The sequence below is a fragment of the Brachyhypopomus gauderio genome, chromosome 17, assembly GCF_052324685.1.
Source record: "Brachyhypopomus gauderio isolate BG-103 chromosome 17, BGAUD_0.2, whole genome shotgun sequence".
NCBI classification, from domain to species: Eukaryota; Metazoa; Chordata; class Actinopteri; order Gymnotiformes; family Hypopomidae; genus Brachyhypopomus; species Brachyhypopomus gauderio.
Window position 1 is genome coordinate 14,245,082 of NC_135227.1, and position 18,483 is coordinate 14,263,564.

Below are 18,483 nucleotides of genomic sequence, written 5' to 3' on the forward strand. Positions count from 1 at the left end.
TTGACATTGTTACATTTTTCACTTGTTCATCACCACATGAACACAAATATCTGGTATGTGCCACTGTGATAATTTTCTAACTTTAGGAGTTAATGAAGATTGACCTAATGCACCTTGCAGACAATGAGCACTACACCTATATAATAGCACAGTAAAGCACATCCCACATCACCCCATTATTCCCCTCAGAATTTTTGACAAATCAACCCAATTGAAATTATGCAAATGACCATAGGAGACTATTACAGTGACATATGTGATGAATTCGATTTCCTGTTTATGATCATATTGTAAGTCACGCCACCAAAATGAGGCATTTTTAAAATGCATTTAATAATAACATTGTCACAGTTGAAGGGTAACAGAAAAGACAAATTAAATAAAAATAAATAAATAAATAAATATTCTTTATTTGATGTAAAATGTTTACAGATGTCCCCTTCTGAGCCTTAAAGTCCTTTCTTTTGTTTCTCTCTCTTTCTCTCTCCTCTCTCTCTCTCTCTCTCTCTCTCTCTCTCTCTCTCACACACACACATACACACACATATGTATGCTTGTTTTGTGAATTTTCAGGATATGGATTTATACACGTTGTATATCTGTTTTATATGCATGTAAATACCTACATACCTACATCTAATAAGAATGTTTAATATTAACTCTTTCCTTATCCCCAGAATTCAAAAAGGAATGCCTTCCCTTTCAATCAAAAATGAAACAGCTTTTGTAAAAAGCACTTTGTCTCATTATAGGTTAGGTTACTTGTGTTTTTTTTTTCTTTTGCATAGTCAGGACATTTCTGTCTTGAAAATTCACATAAATAAACTCACAAACGTCATTAATACATAACCTTATTTTGAAGGTGAACCCATTATGATTTTTGTTTGAATACATGGAAAATTGATTCATACGAAAATACAAGCTATTCATACACTCCTTAAGGAAATGTTTCGACATATAGAATTCAGAATTTCTGCACTAATTTGCATTCACCCACCTGCTTTGCTTGTCTTAGCAGAGGACAGAGTTTTGGTGTCAAGTACAATAATTTTATAGGCATAAACAAAGCTCTGTGTGAATTCATTTCTACAAAACAATAAATAAAAATACTATTCGTGATTTTCCTGGCACTTTTAATATACATTATGTGCTACATGATATTTAAATAAAATTTAATGTTGTGTGAATTAAAATCCACAGATGCCATAGATGTTTATGCGTTAGTGTACAGGACCTTAGAGGTACTGATAGAGTCATGGTTCCAACTGTCACAAATAGGTTCCTCAGACAGCACAGTACTGTAAGGAATGTTTCACGAGGCAGAAAGGTTTCCCACGTTTAAATGGATGCATCCAAAACTGCACGCACACACACACACACACACACACACACACACACACACACACACACCTAAAAAAAAACCTTTCTGAACTCTTTCTAAGAGTAAGTTAACAAGCCTTAAGCTGTTTAACATTTTTGTAGCTGTATGCTCAATGAAACAAATAATTGCTCATTTTACTTTATAGCAATCTTCTTTTCATGATAACATAATTATTTTTGTACTGTCCTCTCACCAGTATCAATGCAGCTGATGTCTTAAAAGATAATTCAACATGTAACACAAAACAATTTCTTAAAATTACAAAATACCCCATAAATTACAAATAGTAATGTCCATTTTTGGTGGCAAATTTGCATTCAGCAAGAATTGCCTTGGACATTCAGTTTACAGCTGCAAGACAAAAATACTCTTTAAAAAATGAACATCACTGTGAAACTTCAGGCTATGTCGTCCAAAGGAGTAGCGGATTCCTTTAGCCTATCCTAGACAGAAATGGTTTGTTTCATCCCCCTTCACGACCAAATTCATAATCAATCTGAGATGTTCGGTTGATGTCTGTGCAAGCTTTGGTCATGTGTCTATGACCTCACGAGGAGATGACAACTCTTCTGGCAGGCTTGTCGTGGCATTTGGCAGAGTTTGGGTATGTGGGACGGAGTTCTGTTGTATCTCCATAGCGATGCCTGCAGGGTCTTGTGGCGAGAACTCCTTAACTTGGCGGCGGTACTCCAGAAACGTGCACGCCTTGGTGGCTATTGCCACCACGTTCTTCCCAATAAAAATAGTGGAAACGCGGCTGTCCTGGAACAGCACCATGTTTACTCCACGAATCAGAATGGTGACAATGTTAATGGTGACCAGGCTGAGCACAGGATAGAGCATCATCTTCTGTGGCGAGACATGCTCACCTTGAACACTGATCTCACTTAGAGACACACAGGGTAAGATCAGCAGCAGGATGTAACAATAGAAGAACATCAGTCCCTCAGCCCAGATGGGCAATCCTGTTCGCTGTGGCTCCCACAGGTTGGCCTGGATATCCAACACATCCAGGAGGTCCAGCGCAACCCAGAACAACCGACCTCGCATGTCTTCCTTTTTCCGGAAAGTTCTCACATATTCCATGCTGTCCAAGGCCACTAGGACAAGATACAGCCCTGGAACACAAACTGAAAGCAACAAAGTCAAAGCTTTTCGAGCTACGGTTTCCAGACTCTTGCGGTCCGTCTTGTAGTTCTGGAAGACAAAATAGAGTTTGATTTCCAGAACAAAGATATAAAGGAACCAGAGGATCATGGCGTAGCCACGCTTTGCGGTCCTAACTTCAGCCCCCACCCACACGGCAACATAACGCAAAACTATGAGGAAGCAGATGTCCCCCACCAGGACAATGATGCAAACGCCAATTTTACGTGGACCCTGGTTCTGCTCCACCAGATAGGCGTCCATGAAAGCCATACTGGTCATGATGACAATAGTGGTTAGACACACATGACGCTTGTCAGGGGGTGGTAGAACCATGGTGAGACCCCCTCTGCTTTGACCTCACAATCCCTCAGTTCACAGTAGAAACAGTAATAAATAGGAATGTTAATCCTTATAAAACCCCAAAACAGCTAGAGGGCTGTTTCATGTTTTCGAGTGGTCTGGTTCTCCATTAATGCTGGTGTAGGTGTGTATATATAGCAACTGGGTGAGATGTAACTGTAGGTGACGCAGTGGCAAACGTGTGCTTTCAGGGACGTTCCATGGAGTCTGTGAGCTGTCAGTCCTTCTGTGTTTTCATGGATTTATACAGTCTCATACCACAACTGTTGAGCATTTTGCATGTGTCCATGCCCCCGGGGTTGTGTAGTAGAATATCTGCACACATGTATCTTCAGCTGAGAAGAGCCACAGTGTGTCTCTGGTCCTTGCCTCACAGACATAAACTCATTCATTTGTGTCAGCTGACCCAGAAAAGCAGCATGACTGAGCTGGAAGACCTCAGAGGCCACTCTGGTCGTTAGGGTTTTCCAGTGAGCAGAATGCACCTTGCACTGTATCCTCTTGAACTCAGATGTAGTCTGTTTTAGCGGCTCTCCTGCGGACACCAGATGAGAAGGGGTCCTGATTGTAGCAGGGTCTGGTGAGGACGCTGCAGGCTCCTTTTTTGATTTGCTGGTACAGAAGTTCTGTGAATAAAGTCAGAAGTATGTGATGCACTTTCAAAGCAAAACATTAGGTGTCAGTGTTGAGGTTTAATCAAGTACAGCAACATTTTTAAAAAGTTTTTCTTGAAATGAATTGTTCTATGCCTCTACAACTAAGTTACCTTTTACTCATAAGGAAATTGTATAAGTATACAACATTTATACTTCTAAAGAATGTTTTACTTTTTCTTCTACAATTTTAGCATAGGAGCCTTTACAGGTTACTATAATGAAAAAAACAGTGTAACACCATGTTTTTCTAGCTACATATTTAGAATATTCATGACTATTCTACAATTTAAAGATGAATATTTTAACAGCTGAAGTTGCTCTCCGAGGTTGGTTAGAGTGTATTTGAACAGCAGTAGAAAGCTGCTGTTTCAGTGCATGCGTGTAGATAACAGAGGCTAGTACAGGGCTGGATGATAGAGTTTACTACAGGAATATCTCCACCTAATGCTCTCCTCAAGCACAGAACAGGTGGGTTCCATAGCAACCATTTCTGTTAAGAAGTGATGATGAGCTGAAAGCAGTGGGGAACCCTGGGATTTCTGGGAGGTGTGAGATTATTCACCGTGCAGGAGTGTGAGACTGTGCACTGAATATAGTTGCAATGTGAGAGGTAGCATGCAATGAAAGACAATGACCAAAATTTAGCTTAGGACCAAAATTTAACTAAGATCAAGTGTGCATGATATTTACAGTGTCGTCGCCAAAATTTGTAATGGATTCACTTATATCAGCTTCTACATACAGACTTTGTTTTAGCAACAAATTACATTGTGATACATTGTGTGGCAAACTGCTATACTCTTTTCCTGCTGTCTCCACTTATGACATTTGATGTACAGATGAAAAAAGTTCCAAAGGAAATTTTATTTAATCATATGTTTCAGCAAACGATTGAATTTTATGTCAGAGAAAATGAATTTGTTTGGTCACACTCAGTAAATCATTATCGAGAAACAGACAGGCATAAATATAACTGCTAGAAGATCAGGCAAAAAATGGCAGAAGAGTCTGCTCCATTCACGATGCAAACACCTGAAAGATGCAAACACTCTCTCTTTCCTTCTCTCTGTCTTCCACACACACACACACACACACACACACACACACACACACACACACACACACATTTTCTGTACTGTTCCCTTGGTGGTGAGGGCTTCAGAGTGGAGGATTTAAATCAAGAGTTTAATTAAAAAGGCAACACACATGGGTACTAGCATATATCTGCACTAGAGTGGTAACGAAGCAAGCTCATCAGGACAATCAATGCACACAAAGGGCACCTTTCCCTCTACACCACGGCTGTGGCAGCCCTCTGTGAGGGCTAACAAGTATCCTCTGGAGATTATTCAACATATTCATAAGACTGATGCAACACTCCTGGGTAGCAAATGCTTTTTGAACTTGCAGATTGAAGCTACTGATGTTTTTTTCTTCAAACCAATCCCTCAAAATAATTGGATAAAATGGCAGGATTACCTCTGTTTACACTGTCATAGCTAAACAATACATAATAAATACAGAATATATTGTGTGTATATACTGTGTGCTTGAGTTCATTATCGCTATTAATAAAGGTGTCTCTTGATGCAGTCCCATATATTGATACAGGAATTTCTGTGTACTAGAAGAATGCCAAGACGTTCATGATTATCACAATTTCTGTTTAAATTTCTAACTTGAGGAGTATTCCCATGCCACTTAAACTGACTTGCCTCTTAGGGATTTATCTGGTGCCAAACATCTACCAAAGCCCATGTCTATATAACAGTATATTATGATAACAGAATCAAATAAAACTGATAATGCCATTTAAAGAATTTAAACATATAAATATATTTACATTGGCATGGTAAATTAAGAGAAACTTTCATTGCATTATGGGACAAATCAGTTTCTACACTATACATTGCAGTCACTCCTAATATAGAGCTCTACATTTACATCTTCTGAGGGGAAGGAATCACTGTGAACAACTAAAATATTGTGAAGTATAGTATAGTGAACTTTTATAAAAGTGAAATTTTATGTAACAATTAGAAAAAGAACTGAGCCAAATAAATGACTTAGAGCACAGTCTCCCCTAAACCTGCCTAAGGCTCCAGACATTTATAGAAGAGAGCACATCAGTGTGGGTTTCTGAATTCACTTCAGTACACTACAGACTCAAAGGCCCAAACAGACTCATCCATTTCTTCTCTCTTTCAATAAGGAAATTGTTTACTTTTCATGGTGATGTGCATTTAACAACAAACAGACATTTTATTAATTTGCAGAGAGAACAAAGCAAATTCATCTTCCCTCCAAAATGGATTTGTACGGTAATTGATATTTAACGACCATTGTCTCCTGCATTCTTAATAAATGGCAAAATTTAATTCATTCGAATGTTATCCTGCATTCCTGACTCTGAAGCGTGCACTCACAGCTCAAGAAAGTAAAAGGTTAGATGTGCGTGTATGTTTTTTTCTGCCACTCATCAAATCAGGCGAGAAGGCTATGTTGCTGTGGTAACAGGCGTTCTTCAGATGGGAACACCAGGCTCTTCAGTACAAGAAAACAATAATGAGTGTGACTTGTGGTTGCTTTCGATAAAGAGTGATCAAAAAATCTTTGTGATGATGTGATGCAGAGTATACTGCCTCTTCAGTTTTGATGTTCTGAGAAAAACAATAGGATATTATGATCTGTAAAGTCAAACTTAACCTCTGCTTGGATATCTTTTCTCTCTCTCTCTCTCTCTCTCTCTCTTTCTCTCTCTCTCTCTCTCTTTCTCTCTCTCTCTCTCTCTCTCTCTAATATATATATATATATATATATATATATATATATATATATATATATATATATATATATATATATATATATATATATATATATATATATTAGTGCTGTCAATTCCAGGTGCCGCGATTAAAAGTCCTTACCAGGATTTTGCTCAGGCTTCCTGGATTGTGTTGATTCCACTAATTTTACCTGGATTGCTAATTAGAAAATCTAGCAAGCTTGAGCAAAATCCTGGTGAGGACTTTTAATCGCGGCACCTGGAATTGACAGCACTTATATATATATATACACACACACACACACACACACACACACACACACACACACACACACACACACGCTCACACACACATACACACGTACGTTTTAACATCTGTCAGCTTTGCTCTAGAATAGCATGCCAACATCTAATCTCATCATCTCATCTTTTTCCTTCTTTACCCAACAGCCTTTTCACCTCTTCTACTCCATCCGGCACCTTCTAGTCTAAACACAATGTAGTCCTTATCGACCTCTGACACCTCTATGAGAGCACTCTCAACCTCTCACTGACCGACCCGTCTCTACAGAACCAAGCAGGGCTCCAAACATGGTTTTGTGTTCCTCTCTCCAAAGGTGCACTGGGTCCTTTGTGCATATCGGTGGTTGCGTTTGGGGACTCTGTGAGTAGGTCAGTGTGAAACGGAGCCATAGAGAAGGAAACAAAGCAAGAAGAATCATATGGAGGTCTGGCTGAGTCCATGGATCCCTACGGTAATCATATCAACATGTTCGCCTGGGCTGGCATGCACGGTGAACAACAGCTCCCCATGGAGCTATATCAGCAGGAGCAGTCTGAGCTCAGCAAGGAAGACTCATAATGCTGTCTTCCCTCTAGCCTGGACACATCCTTTAAGCCACAGAGAGAGAGAGAGAGAGAGAGAGAGAGAGACAGAAAGAGAGAGGGGGAGAGACTGGGGACGATGCGCGGTGTGGGAAGGAGAGAAATTAAGGACGAGAGAACAAATTGGAATGCTAAATGACAGTGAGCAGACGTTTGCTGCTGTTCTCATGTCCTCGGTTACAGCCCTGGAGATGGGCCAAGCTGCTGGCCCCTGCTCTGTTTCTCTGAGATGCTTCTCCAATTTGGCACTACGCACCCTGGTTCTCTCAATGTGCTTTTCACACCAATAGGAGCAGGCAACAGATGAATGTGAAAGGGAGGCACGTGAAGGCAGCCAGGGGTTAGGCCCAGACCACCGCTGTTTCCCTCCTGCAGCTGTCTGCTCATTCATCCTGTCCTTTAAGCTCCTGTCTTCTGGGACTGGTAGAACAGCTACGTCAGTCCCTGGTACTGCAGGGAGTCACTTGTTCTCCTAAGCCTGCCACTGTGTAACTGGGACTGCTCAAAGAGCATGCTTCATCTGGTCAGAGTGTTGCAGGTTAAGAATCTCCTCACCGAAAAAGTGCTGAATTCTGTTCCCACTGCAAGATTTATCTGGACAGATAATCAAAGTAAGACCCCGCTGGGTTTAAGCCAGATCTGCTTGGCAGTCAGCGTGGAGCCTGTGGGTGTCCTTGTAACAGCTGGTAGGGGATGACTTGGAGAGAGACGTGTACTTGTGCGTCTTTTGAAAACTAAATGGCTGCACTTTCACATGCACATTTTTTTCACATTCATGAAATGGAAGGTAGATTTTTGAGCTCTTTGCAATGTGCATTTTTGAACTAACAGTGCATTTGGTTATCGCAGTGAATTTCTGCTCATTGGTGTCATACTTGAGCACAGTCATCATTGGTCATCACATGCATTAGTCAAACAAAATCAACGCGAAAGATCAGGATGCTCCGACAACCACTTCACGGAGGAATATCTGTATGTGACACCTTGTGAGCTAAAACGAACAAAACTGCAAACGGTATTGACACGATTTACTTGCATTACTTGCTCTTGTAAAATGGTGCATTGCCAATGTAACGGTAATGGCACCAGATCATGAAGTAGCCAAGCACTACAATTAAACCAAGCTGCAATGAAACTGCTAATGTTCAAAAGGTAAGTACCACTAAGTCACAATGCTTTAATTGGGCAAAGTACTTTTTTCCCTTAAAAGGGTTCATGGAAGAATAAAAAAGTGCTTTTTATTAATAATTTGACCAAAGTCCTTCTAAAATATTGGTTCTATTTCTTGAACTATAATACATTTTGCTTGCTCCTTCTATTGGAATGTCAACCACTGAATTTAAATTCAAGGGGTGTTTTGTTTTTTTTTTTTTTTACAAAATGACTGTGCATCCCAATGTCTTCTGCATCACCTACTGACTTACTTCTTTGAACACAGCACTGCCAAACGAAGCATAAAACCCTGACAATAGCATGCATATTGTTTAATAGGCTGATTTTCTGCCGTGCCAAGTTATATCTGCGAGAGTGTAAAAGGAAAGAAGACTAATGAAAAGAAAGATGTCAGTGGGAAAGTTAGGCATGCTCTATGATCCTCTTTAGCTCCAGTGAGAGTTACTCCAAGACTGCTGCTCAGATATTACAGAGGCATAAATAGCCACAGTCTAAACCAGGATCTGATGGTACATCAAGAGCAAAGCTCAGGAGGTGAACTTTCCCTTTTATCCTCAGATTTTACTTAGTTTTACCTCATACCTTCTTTGCTACCTTTACCCATCTCACTCCCATTACACTCGTTTCTCTTCTCTCTTTTCCCTATTTCATCCCTCTTTTTGCACCTCTGTCAGTGACACCGAGTTATTTGGGCTGGTTCCACTCTCCGGTCTTCTCTTTAATAGGAAATTCTTTGCTAAGTCTCTGGCTGAATCTGCTTTCAACTTCCTTGAAATCTTCGGTTCTTCTTTGTCCCCGTCCAACTTTTGCCTGCTCCTTAAGCTTTTTACTAGTGTTTTTAGAGGTCAGCTGGGATCAGAGCTTTCTAGCTCTGACAGGAGTGAAATGCAGTCAGCAACAACTATTCTGCAGGTAGTCTCTCCCCATTCTCTCATTCGGCTCTCCTCATAACGTCTGACCTTTGAGTAGATTTGAGCCCCCGTTGCTATGAAATGGGCCCTGTTGGATTACACCTCTGTCTGAAGAACAAGAAAGATGTGTGGGGTGTGTGGGGTGGCTTGGGTGCTACATTCTTATTTCAGATGCGTTACACTTCATTGCTCCTCTGCTCCACGCCTGAGAATCCGCACGGTCGCACACTCAAGTGCCCTCCTTCCAAATTCAATTTCCAGACATTATCATGCAGGCATGCACTCACTGTGAGGATTTATCTTTTAATTTCCTCTATTGTAATGCCATGGCCCCTCCACAAGCTCATTCATCCCATGTATTTTGCCAAAAGATTCAGACCCGGGCGGGAGGTGATACCCCCGAGGCGACTGCTTGTGGAAGCTATTTGTCCTCTCTAGTCTCCTTCACTCGCTCTGTCGTGGCACTTCACTCACTTTGTGCTTTTAGTGTTCTTGGCTGTACTTGGCAGAAAGAACTGTAGAAGCTTAGGTGTGACAAGTTGGGTGTTTGGAGTCATCTCACGTCTACGAGATGCTTTATCTGTGTGTGACACTGCTGTTTCCAGCGTGGTGCAGTGGGGGAGTAGATCCTCTCCTCTTTTCTTTGTGACAACTCTGGCTAAGAATGACATGCGAGCTCGCACAGCAGCCCGGGTTACGGAACAGTAGAAGAACTAAGAGATTCGACGGAGATGAAGAAAAAAAACTAAGGCCGCAAGATAACCAAACTGGTTGCTGCAAATGAGTCTCAATTTTCGAGCAGCTGACTCTTTTAGATCACTGGTGCAAATGTTTGACAGGCCTGACCTATAATTTGTCTAGAATGCTGTTTTTACTTGCCAAATGCTGTTTAAGCAGTGTATAAATAGATGAAGTGATCATGTGCATGTTATCATATTGAGCATGTATTGTTGACTAGCTTGTTGTGATTCGAATACTGAAAGGGAGGAAATATCATAAAGACTTGCAGAATATGTGAGCTGGTAAAAGGTGTGTGTTGGGGCTGGAAATGTCAGTACAACCTTAAACAACAGCAGGAATAATGGTGAAAAAATTAATTACCCGGTCTTTCCTTTCCTTTAGCTTTTATTTCCATTTTTCTTGCTGCTATAGTAATTAGTTTACTGGTCTTGAAAAACAGGAAAGGTGCTCTGTTTTACTCACAGATTATATTTTTACCATTCTGGATAAATTGGCTTAGCCACTTAGCCTGTATGGAATTTTTGTGCCATCAAATATATTAATCAACAATTTTCATGAATGCACTATATTGTGAGAACAGAGCTGTGTACAGGTGTAGTTTATGACTTAAGTGACATTCATACGAACTAACTTTACAACAAAAATACAACCAATATAGGATAACACAAAAGTGTTGAATGAACATGAACCACATCCTCTTATACACAGTGCCCAGCCTCGTCTTGCATGATTGGAGACACACTTGTGACTCAGGTTGTATCTCCACTCACTCTTTTTACATAAGCCTGATGCCTCTCTTCCACATATATATGTAGAGTCGCAGACAATTCGGCTATCCAATTTATTGTCAGTTGTTAAATGGCAGGATCAATGACAATGGTATATTGAATGTTCTCCTCTGACACATTGCACTCAGTAGAGCAAGACAGTGTGATAGATTGTTGTGTGCTATTTAGAAAAAGCTATTGTCATTTTGGGAAAGAAATCTCAGAGCACATACCACTTTCAACGTGGCAAAAATTGTCAGACATGCTTGCGTGCGTTGGGTGAAAGACACTGCATGTGCACTAATAGACCATTCAGGAGAGTAGATTAAACCTCATCTAGATATCACATCATCTAGAGCCCCCATACTCAAATTTCTGGCCTGCGAGCTGTTTTGAAAACGTGAATTTGAAAAAAAAAAATTAAAACATGATGAAAATTTTTTTTCAATCGCACACCACGATCTCAAGAAGAGATTCCCCCCCCCCCCCCCCCCCTCGTAAATGGCCCAATCCAGTGATTGAAAAAATAAAATGTGGCCTGTCATCATTTCTATTTGAGTACCCCTGATCTAGAGTCACACAACGCATGTGCTTCAAAGTTAGCTCGTGTGGTAAAAAGAATCTGTAGAAATGTTCATCTCTGACCTGCTGTTGGATAAAGCATTAACACTCATATGTGACAAGTTGGTCATAGAAGAAAATCCTTCCATTTACCACAGACCTTGTAAAAGCTGCAATTGCAGCTGGGTGTTGAGTTTGGCCAATGTTGATGAACCATGGAAGTGCCACTAAGACGCTAAGACACTAAGTCAGAGTCACTTCAAGTACACTACACACACTCTACTGTATTACACAGCTTTGCAGCAGGATGCTTATAGACTTTATATATACTCGTCTTGTATGAAGTTACCAGAAGCGCTTCACGTCACATCAACTAACAACAGCCTGAGTTCAAAGAGTGATAGTGAGGCACTACTGTTTCTGAGGCTGTAATTCTGCCAGTGACAGTGTTGAATTCATGTGTGAAACAGAACCATGTGGTGATGGTTGTAAAAAGGTCAATAATCACAAACATTTTTTGTTTTAAGTACAGTATTACAATAATATAATGGTAAATATTTGCTTGTAGTCAAATCTTTGCATGGAACCACCTGAAACTGCTTACACCATCACTAGCCTGGATGAACGTAAGAATGTAGACACCATTTTGCAGTCTCTGAGTCAAAACTGCACAATTCTGTTAAACTTTCTCTGCTCTCCCAAAAATATCACATCCTGCCATGCATACAAAACACCTGTTAGACTTTCTCCAAGTATTCAGAATACCTAGACTTCCCAGCTGCACTAAGTGTTGTATACATGTAAAGCAGTCAAGGAGGGATGGCCTGCATCCAGCATGCTCCAATCAAAGCTGTCTTGCTCTGCACATTCTCCAGCTGTCTGTACTGACTTTGTGACAGTAATTAGCCAGCAGGGGTTTAAGAATTGGCAGGGAATTGGACAGTGCCATCCTGTTTCTCAAAATGGCATGACATGCATGTGAGATCCTGAGGTTAGGCGAGGTCCTGTGGGTTGTAGTTCCATGCCCAGATCCCATTAGAGAGGACACGGCAGAGTGACAGTTATGCTCTGATAAGGAGTCAGTGGTAAAAAAAAAATAAATATCAGTGTGAATTCAGATAATTAACTAGGCAAAGCGGCAGAGAAAACATGGCAATTCAAACCGAATTCCAAACTGTTGTGCATGACCTTCGCATTTATACACAGAGCAACAGAAAATATATGTCTCGAGATGCCTCATTCTACAGCCAAACACAATACATGTAATCATTAAAAACACTTTTTAGTGCTGCATGTATGAGAGATGGAGAGATGGAACCAACTGAGAGATGGAAGGTGGGCAGTGTAAGTCAGAGACTCGCACACAAAGGCTGAAAGAGGTTGAAGGTCTTTCACATTGTTTATGTCTGTGCTTGAGCCCTCAAGAGCAGAGCCTGAAGTCTCCTTCTCTTGGCTAATCTCTGCACACACTGCAGCAATGTAGCATGCAGGCTTGAAAAATTACTGTGGGATGCGTGCCAGTGCAGTAGTTGAAATAGGTGGAAGAATTGTTTGTAGTTTATCTCCCCTTAGACTTCTGTGGTCGAACTCTTTTTTTAATAGATGGAAATGGAAATTGATGGATGAAAATTAATACAAACCTCAAAAATGTACTAGTGAACAGGGAAACTTAAATGGTGTTGAAATCCACGGCAGCCAGAAGAATGAGTGCCACAAAAAAGCCCCGTGGGATTAGTTAGCTGCTGCTCTGAATTCGGGCTCAGATGGAGATTGACCGATACTTCCGAAATGTTACTAATGACATGAGAAGGTCCCACGCCTCCAACACAATACATTATAACAGGAGCCAAAGTCAAAAGCGGACTCTGTCGAGTAAGCAAGGTTCGTTTTCATTTTATCTATACGTGGATTTAACTCAGAGCAGTTCAAATGAGGATTATTTGATAAAAATTTGGTAACTGCATGGCTATTTAATCTGACACTTCTGCACGAAGCTTCTGTGAATCTTCAGCGTGAAAGTCGATATATATACCTCATTACCTTTTGAACCTCATACTTATTAAATCTTTCACTCTTATAGTTGAAGCAGGACATGATCTGTGTTCGATGTAGTTCATGACACTGTCGGCAATTCCCAAATCTACCAGGAACCCCCCTACAACAAAATGCAATCCACCGTGGACTACTGTACCTCGCTGATTCCGAGTCCAGTGAGCTGATCCGTTTTGACGGGAGATTGACGCTTTCAGGACGATTTAATCCGCATGTCTGAATGAGGAGTAGCTGAGGTCTAACCACCGACACGAGTTACGTACCCACAAGGAAAAAATACTTCTCTAAAACTAATTTAACCGTTGCGCACCACGTTTAAAATAAAATAGCAAACAGGCACGCCGACCGGTATTTGCCAGCCCGAAGTAGGCTCGTGTCTCTTTTTCTCCTCCCTCCCTCCTCACCCCCCCGGCCCATTCAGTACATCAGTACACCCTCCACCTCCCTTAGCAGAGAGCATCATTTATTGGCAATTTGCTTATGTGGAGAAACCGACAGTCCTCTACCTCCTCGCCCTTTGCAATGGTCAGTGCAAAAGCTAACTGGAAAAAAAATCACCAGCAGTCGTTTGTGTGTGTGTGTGTGTGTGTGTGTGTGTGTGTGTGTGTGTGTGTGTGTGTGTGTGTGTGTAAGTGTGAGAAAGAGAAAGTGCGTTTGTGTGTGAACTGAGATAGCCACGAAGGTTAATCAGTTTCTCGCAGTTAGAGTCCATTTCTCTTGGAAATTGGGGACACTGGCAGGGAGGCGATTACACCCAAGAAGGCTCTCATTAGTCTCACGCACAGCGCATTTGTCCCCCGCTTCGACAATAAAGGCAAAAAAACTTATGTACAATGTTAGTTACTATTCCAATATTGTGTGAACATTGCGTCATGATTTAAATACACATTAAATCTGTAATTTCGCTGAGATAGAGTAGTTCATTCTTCACATACACCTGATGACACATATTCTAAATGCGCAAGCTAGGATCCCTGCACGTCTCCCCTTTGCATGGCTGGACACATTAGAGAAACAATATGTTCTGTGTTCAAAAAACCCCAACTCGGTCTACCGATGGCAGTAAAAGTTCTTTATGCAATGTACGTTCCCAAGACTGTGACTTCTGCACGGTGAAAAACACATTAGTATCTGGATTTTGTTGGCCCTGATTGCGCAGACGCAGGGCACGCGGACATTTATTGGAAGCCGTTGTGACCGCTGTCTGAGTCAATGAAGCGTCATTTAGGGCATGCACTGACATGTAGATTTAATTAAACCTCACTCTGATCTCACGTGCTCTGCTTCCCTCCGCTGGCAGCCCTGCAGCAGCCCGACGCTCGCGCGCTGCCCTGCCGCAACTCCGGCGAACCAATTAGCAGCAGGGTGGGCGAGCGCCGACGTCAACGTCTTCTTTTGCTGCCGACTTTGTTTCCAAATGCCTACAAAGATTTGCCATAATGTCTTCACTGTATGAGATGTTTACGTAGCTAGCCATTTACGTTCATATTAAGGTTGAATATCTTGATTTTGTTTTAGATTAAAGTATTCAAAATGAATAGACCGGAATAGACTAAGAATAGATTATATTCTTATTAGTCTATGCATTTTGCATAATTTCAGGTCTTTTGACATTTGGATAAATGTTTTATTTGTTCTTCTGCTTTGTCACTCTGACGAGGAAGAAAGAAACACGATGCTAAAACATGCTAAAGATGTTAATTATTTTCATGTCATATTAATATGTCATATTACGTATAACACGATGGTTTACTCTATGCTGAAATGACCACCACACTCTACAACACCATTCACAGTCGCCATCATCTACTAAAAGTTCATATTGCCTTTAACCCCATTTCAGACAAATCAGTGTGAAAACATATGGTCTTTTGAAAGTTCACTGAAAAAGATATCAGGATAGCCTTTGGGCTAAGTCACAAAATACTAGGAGAAAGCTCGGGAGATGCTGGAGTTTATTAGGTGAACAGTCTCACGCTCAACGTCTGCCTCCTCTACTTTTTATGAATCTTAACCCTAACCCAAGATCTGACAGTCCTGGTGTGCGAGCCTGTGTAAAGCCAAATGTGGTGGGCACTGCAAGAAAGGGCTTTCCAAGGTAACCAGAGAACTGTTAAGGTGTGACTTTTGGCTGAGGTTTGACTGTGGAAAGAGCAGAACTGGGGTTGATTCTGCTTTGTTCACTATCTGAATCGTTATGTTTCTTGGGAGTTTACTACTCCGCCTGTCTGGAACTTTCCAGCATTGGCTCTGTACTGATTATGCCACTGATCATTTTTTGTTTGTGTTTTTTCACTTATGTCTAGTTTCTTATATGACTCTGTGTGTACATGTAGTTCCTATGTGACCTATTCATATTTGGAAAGTGCCGCTATGAGTCACGGTTCTTAGTTGTCTTATTTCCTGCATTTTTCCATGTTTTAGTGTTCTAACAGTTTTGACCTAGTTAGCATGCTCCTGATTTAGGTTGTGGATTTGTCTTGTATTACTCTGTCTGCCTGTTATATAACCCCAGCCAAGGATATAATCATATATTGAAAACACATTAATAATACACACTCATGCTTGTATCCGATCACGTTGGCTCCCAGATGTTCCACTAGTACTGAACAAAAAGAGAGAAGTGTTGTGCTCTGCCTTCAGTGGAACAACTGTGAAGGTACCTCCTAACAGACTGCCCTAAATCTCAGTACTACCATCTATCAGAGTATTTGTGATATCTTCCATAAGTGCCATAAGACATGGGAAAAAAGATAATCTCCATTCTAGGAAATACATTTTGTAGTCTCATATTAGTTAAGAAACAACAAATGAGGCAAGTCAAAACAAAACCAATTTCTAATTTGTCATGTCACTGAAACATCAAATATTTTGACCATACTAATTTCAATCATGCCATTTATCATTTTTTAGGTGATGATACCATTTACTTTGGTAATTGTAAACATTGTTGGACTGAACTGATAAATCAACTGTGAGAGAAACGTACTTGCACTTGTATCAACATATCTAATGTTATTTATAGCTACTACATAGACCTCAAAGGTCAAACAACGTATGCTTAAGACAAAAATGTAGACAAACAAAAGATAACGTTCCCACAGACACCAGTGCTTGCCTCAAAAATCACTCCCTCACTTAAGAATAAGACAAATAAAAAATGAATAAAAGAAAGATATATACCCTTTTAATGAATAAAGTCTATTCTCCCTCACTTCTCATCATCAGTTTGGTAAAATCTGTATTTATTTGGTAGCTGCTATACAAGAATAATTGTCTCCATGATGGTGTTGTTGTCTGGAGCACAGGACATGTTTTACAATGCTGATTTTAAAGGAAACTAGGCACATTTTAGACAGTATTAGTGTGGTGGGAACAGGGCAGAGCTGAAAATATGAAGGGGACTTGTTAAGATTAAGCACCTAGCTGCAAATTTCCAACTTCATTCCTTCAGAGTGCTAACGTTATGGCTGGGGAGGCATAACACAAATAATCAATGACTTGGGGGAGATTCAAACCCCAGTGCACAAAGACGCACTCGCAAACACATGCCTTCACATACATATATGAATATATACAATCTTCTAGGACATGGTTATAAGATTATTGAGTGACATCAAAGGTAGAGCGAGTTAGACTCAAATTACATTTCAAGACCTAAGCAGTGACACGTGCTTACTGGCACTAAACAACAGAGGGAGTGGATAACTGACACAGTGGTGCACACACATACAACCCTCTAGGTGGACAGATTTTATTTCAAATTTGTGCCATTGGAATAAGAAAAATACAAAACATGGAATCCATTTAGAGGAGAGGTATTTTGCTGATATACATGTATTTTCTGTATGATTCTAAAATCCAGACTATTTCAGAATAGTCTCTGAAATATGGCTGAACCTTATGACACTTCTTGCCTTGGATACAAGCCCAAAAGGATAAATGGCATCAGTGGTCATCATCATTCACCTTATCCACAATATATTCACCCACAGGCCTTATACATGACAAAAACAGTGCTGATCTACAGTCAGACCTCCACCACTTCATTGTAATGTCATTCAGTGTGCACTGAAAAAAAATGCAGATTCACTGAAAGCACCTAATAGAGTAAAATGTAATTCATTGTTCTTGGTGTTAACTTTAATAGATAATAACTACGTTCCTGAACTCAAGGTTGTTAATTCATTCTAATTCAGATATTTGCATATACAGTGTTAGTCAAACTTCCACAGCAGAGTGGAGCAAATAAAGAACATTTGATATGTATTTCTAATCATCTTCACATTTTATATAAATGTCTAATTTTCAAACATATTTTATTATTGAGAAAGAACTATATATTGTTAAATACATAGTTTCAAAGTTGTTTCAAGGTTGCAAACTAACTGAAGATACCTGTGGGCAAGTTATATATAAATAATGGAAGTGTGCTAAAAGAAAAGTGTTTAAGCCTATTAAGAGTGCACATTCCTCACACCTTGCCTTATTAGCCTACAGTTCAACACAAAAAATTTTTGTTTACTACGTTTCTGCTCGTTTAAGTTAGCTTTGCTTTGTTGGTATTTCACATTTAGAAACACTGACATTTAACCAACATGTAGCCTACTGTATTTAACACACCATGTTGTTGACACAAAGGGTCATCATTAAACAAATGCCATAGTAGAAGTGCCACATAGATGCCAGAAGTGGCCCATATCCGTTTGCTATCTGGTACCTTTCCAAGGGGTATTAGCCGGCTAGCTAAGTTTACTCTGTGTATATGGTCATTAGTTAGGGTAATGTTGAAGCTAGCAGGTATTTGTTTGAATCTAATTTAAGTTATTGGTTTTTAAATATAAAAGTATTTATTGGAATTATTTGAGGTTAATATGACAATGTTCATGTTTTACCATTAATAGTAGCTATTGAAAGCAGAAATCAGAAATTTAGCTTACTAGCAAGCTAAGTAGCTGTTTGACTGTATTTAATGAGAGTACAATGTGTAGCCAACAGAATTACAGGCAGATGTTATGTAGACTTTATATATATATAAACTAGCAAAAAGAATATTAGCTAG

At 40.1% G+C, this 18,483-nt stretch overlaps 1 protein-coding gene across 1 annotated transcript; it reads right to left on the reverse strand.

Moving 5' to 3' along the window:
- Positions 1–452: 452 nt before the first annotated feature.
- On the reverse strand, positions 453–13,770 carry tmem121aa (transmembrane protein 121Aa). Its single transcript, XM_076978586.1, has 2 exons — positions 13,561–13,770; positions 453–3,516 (listed from the first exon to the last, which is right to left on the reverse strand). Exon 2 carries the CDS (start codon positions 2,861–2,863, stop codon positions 1,913–1,915), a length of 951 nt encoding a protein of 316 aa, XP_076834701.1. The 5' UTR covers positions 2,864–3,516; positions 13,561–13,770; the 3' UTR covers positions 453–1,912.
- Positions 13,771–18,483: the final 4,713 nt, after the last annotated feature.

Excerpts from the sequence above, each read along its gene's own strand:
- tmem121aa (XM_076978586.1), bottom strand. The coding sequence starts at position 2,863 with ATGGTTCTACCACCCCCTGACAAGCGTCATGTGTGTCTAACCACTATT.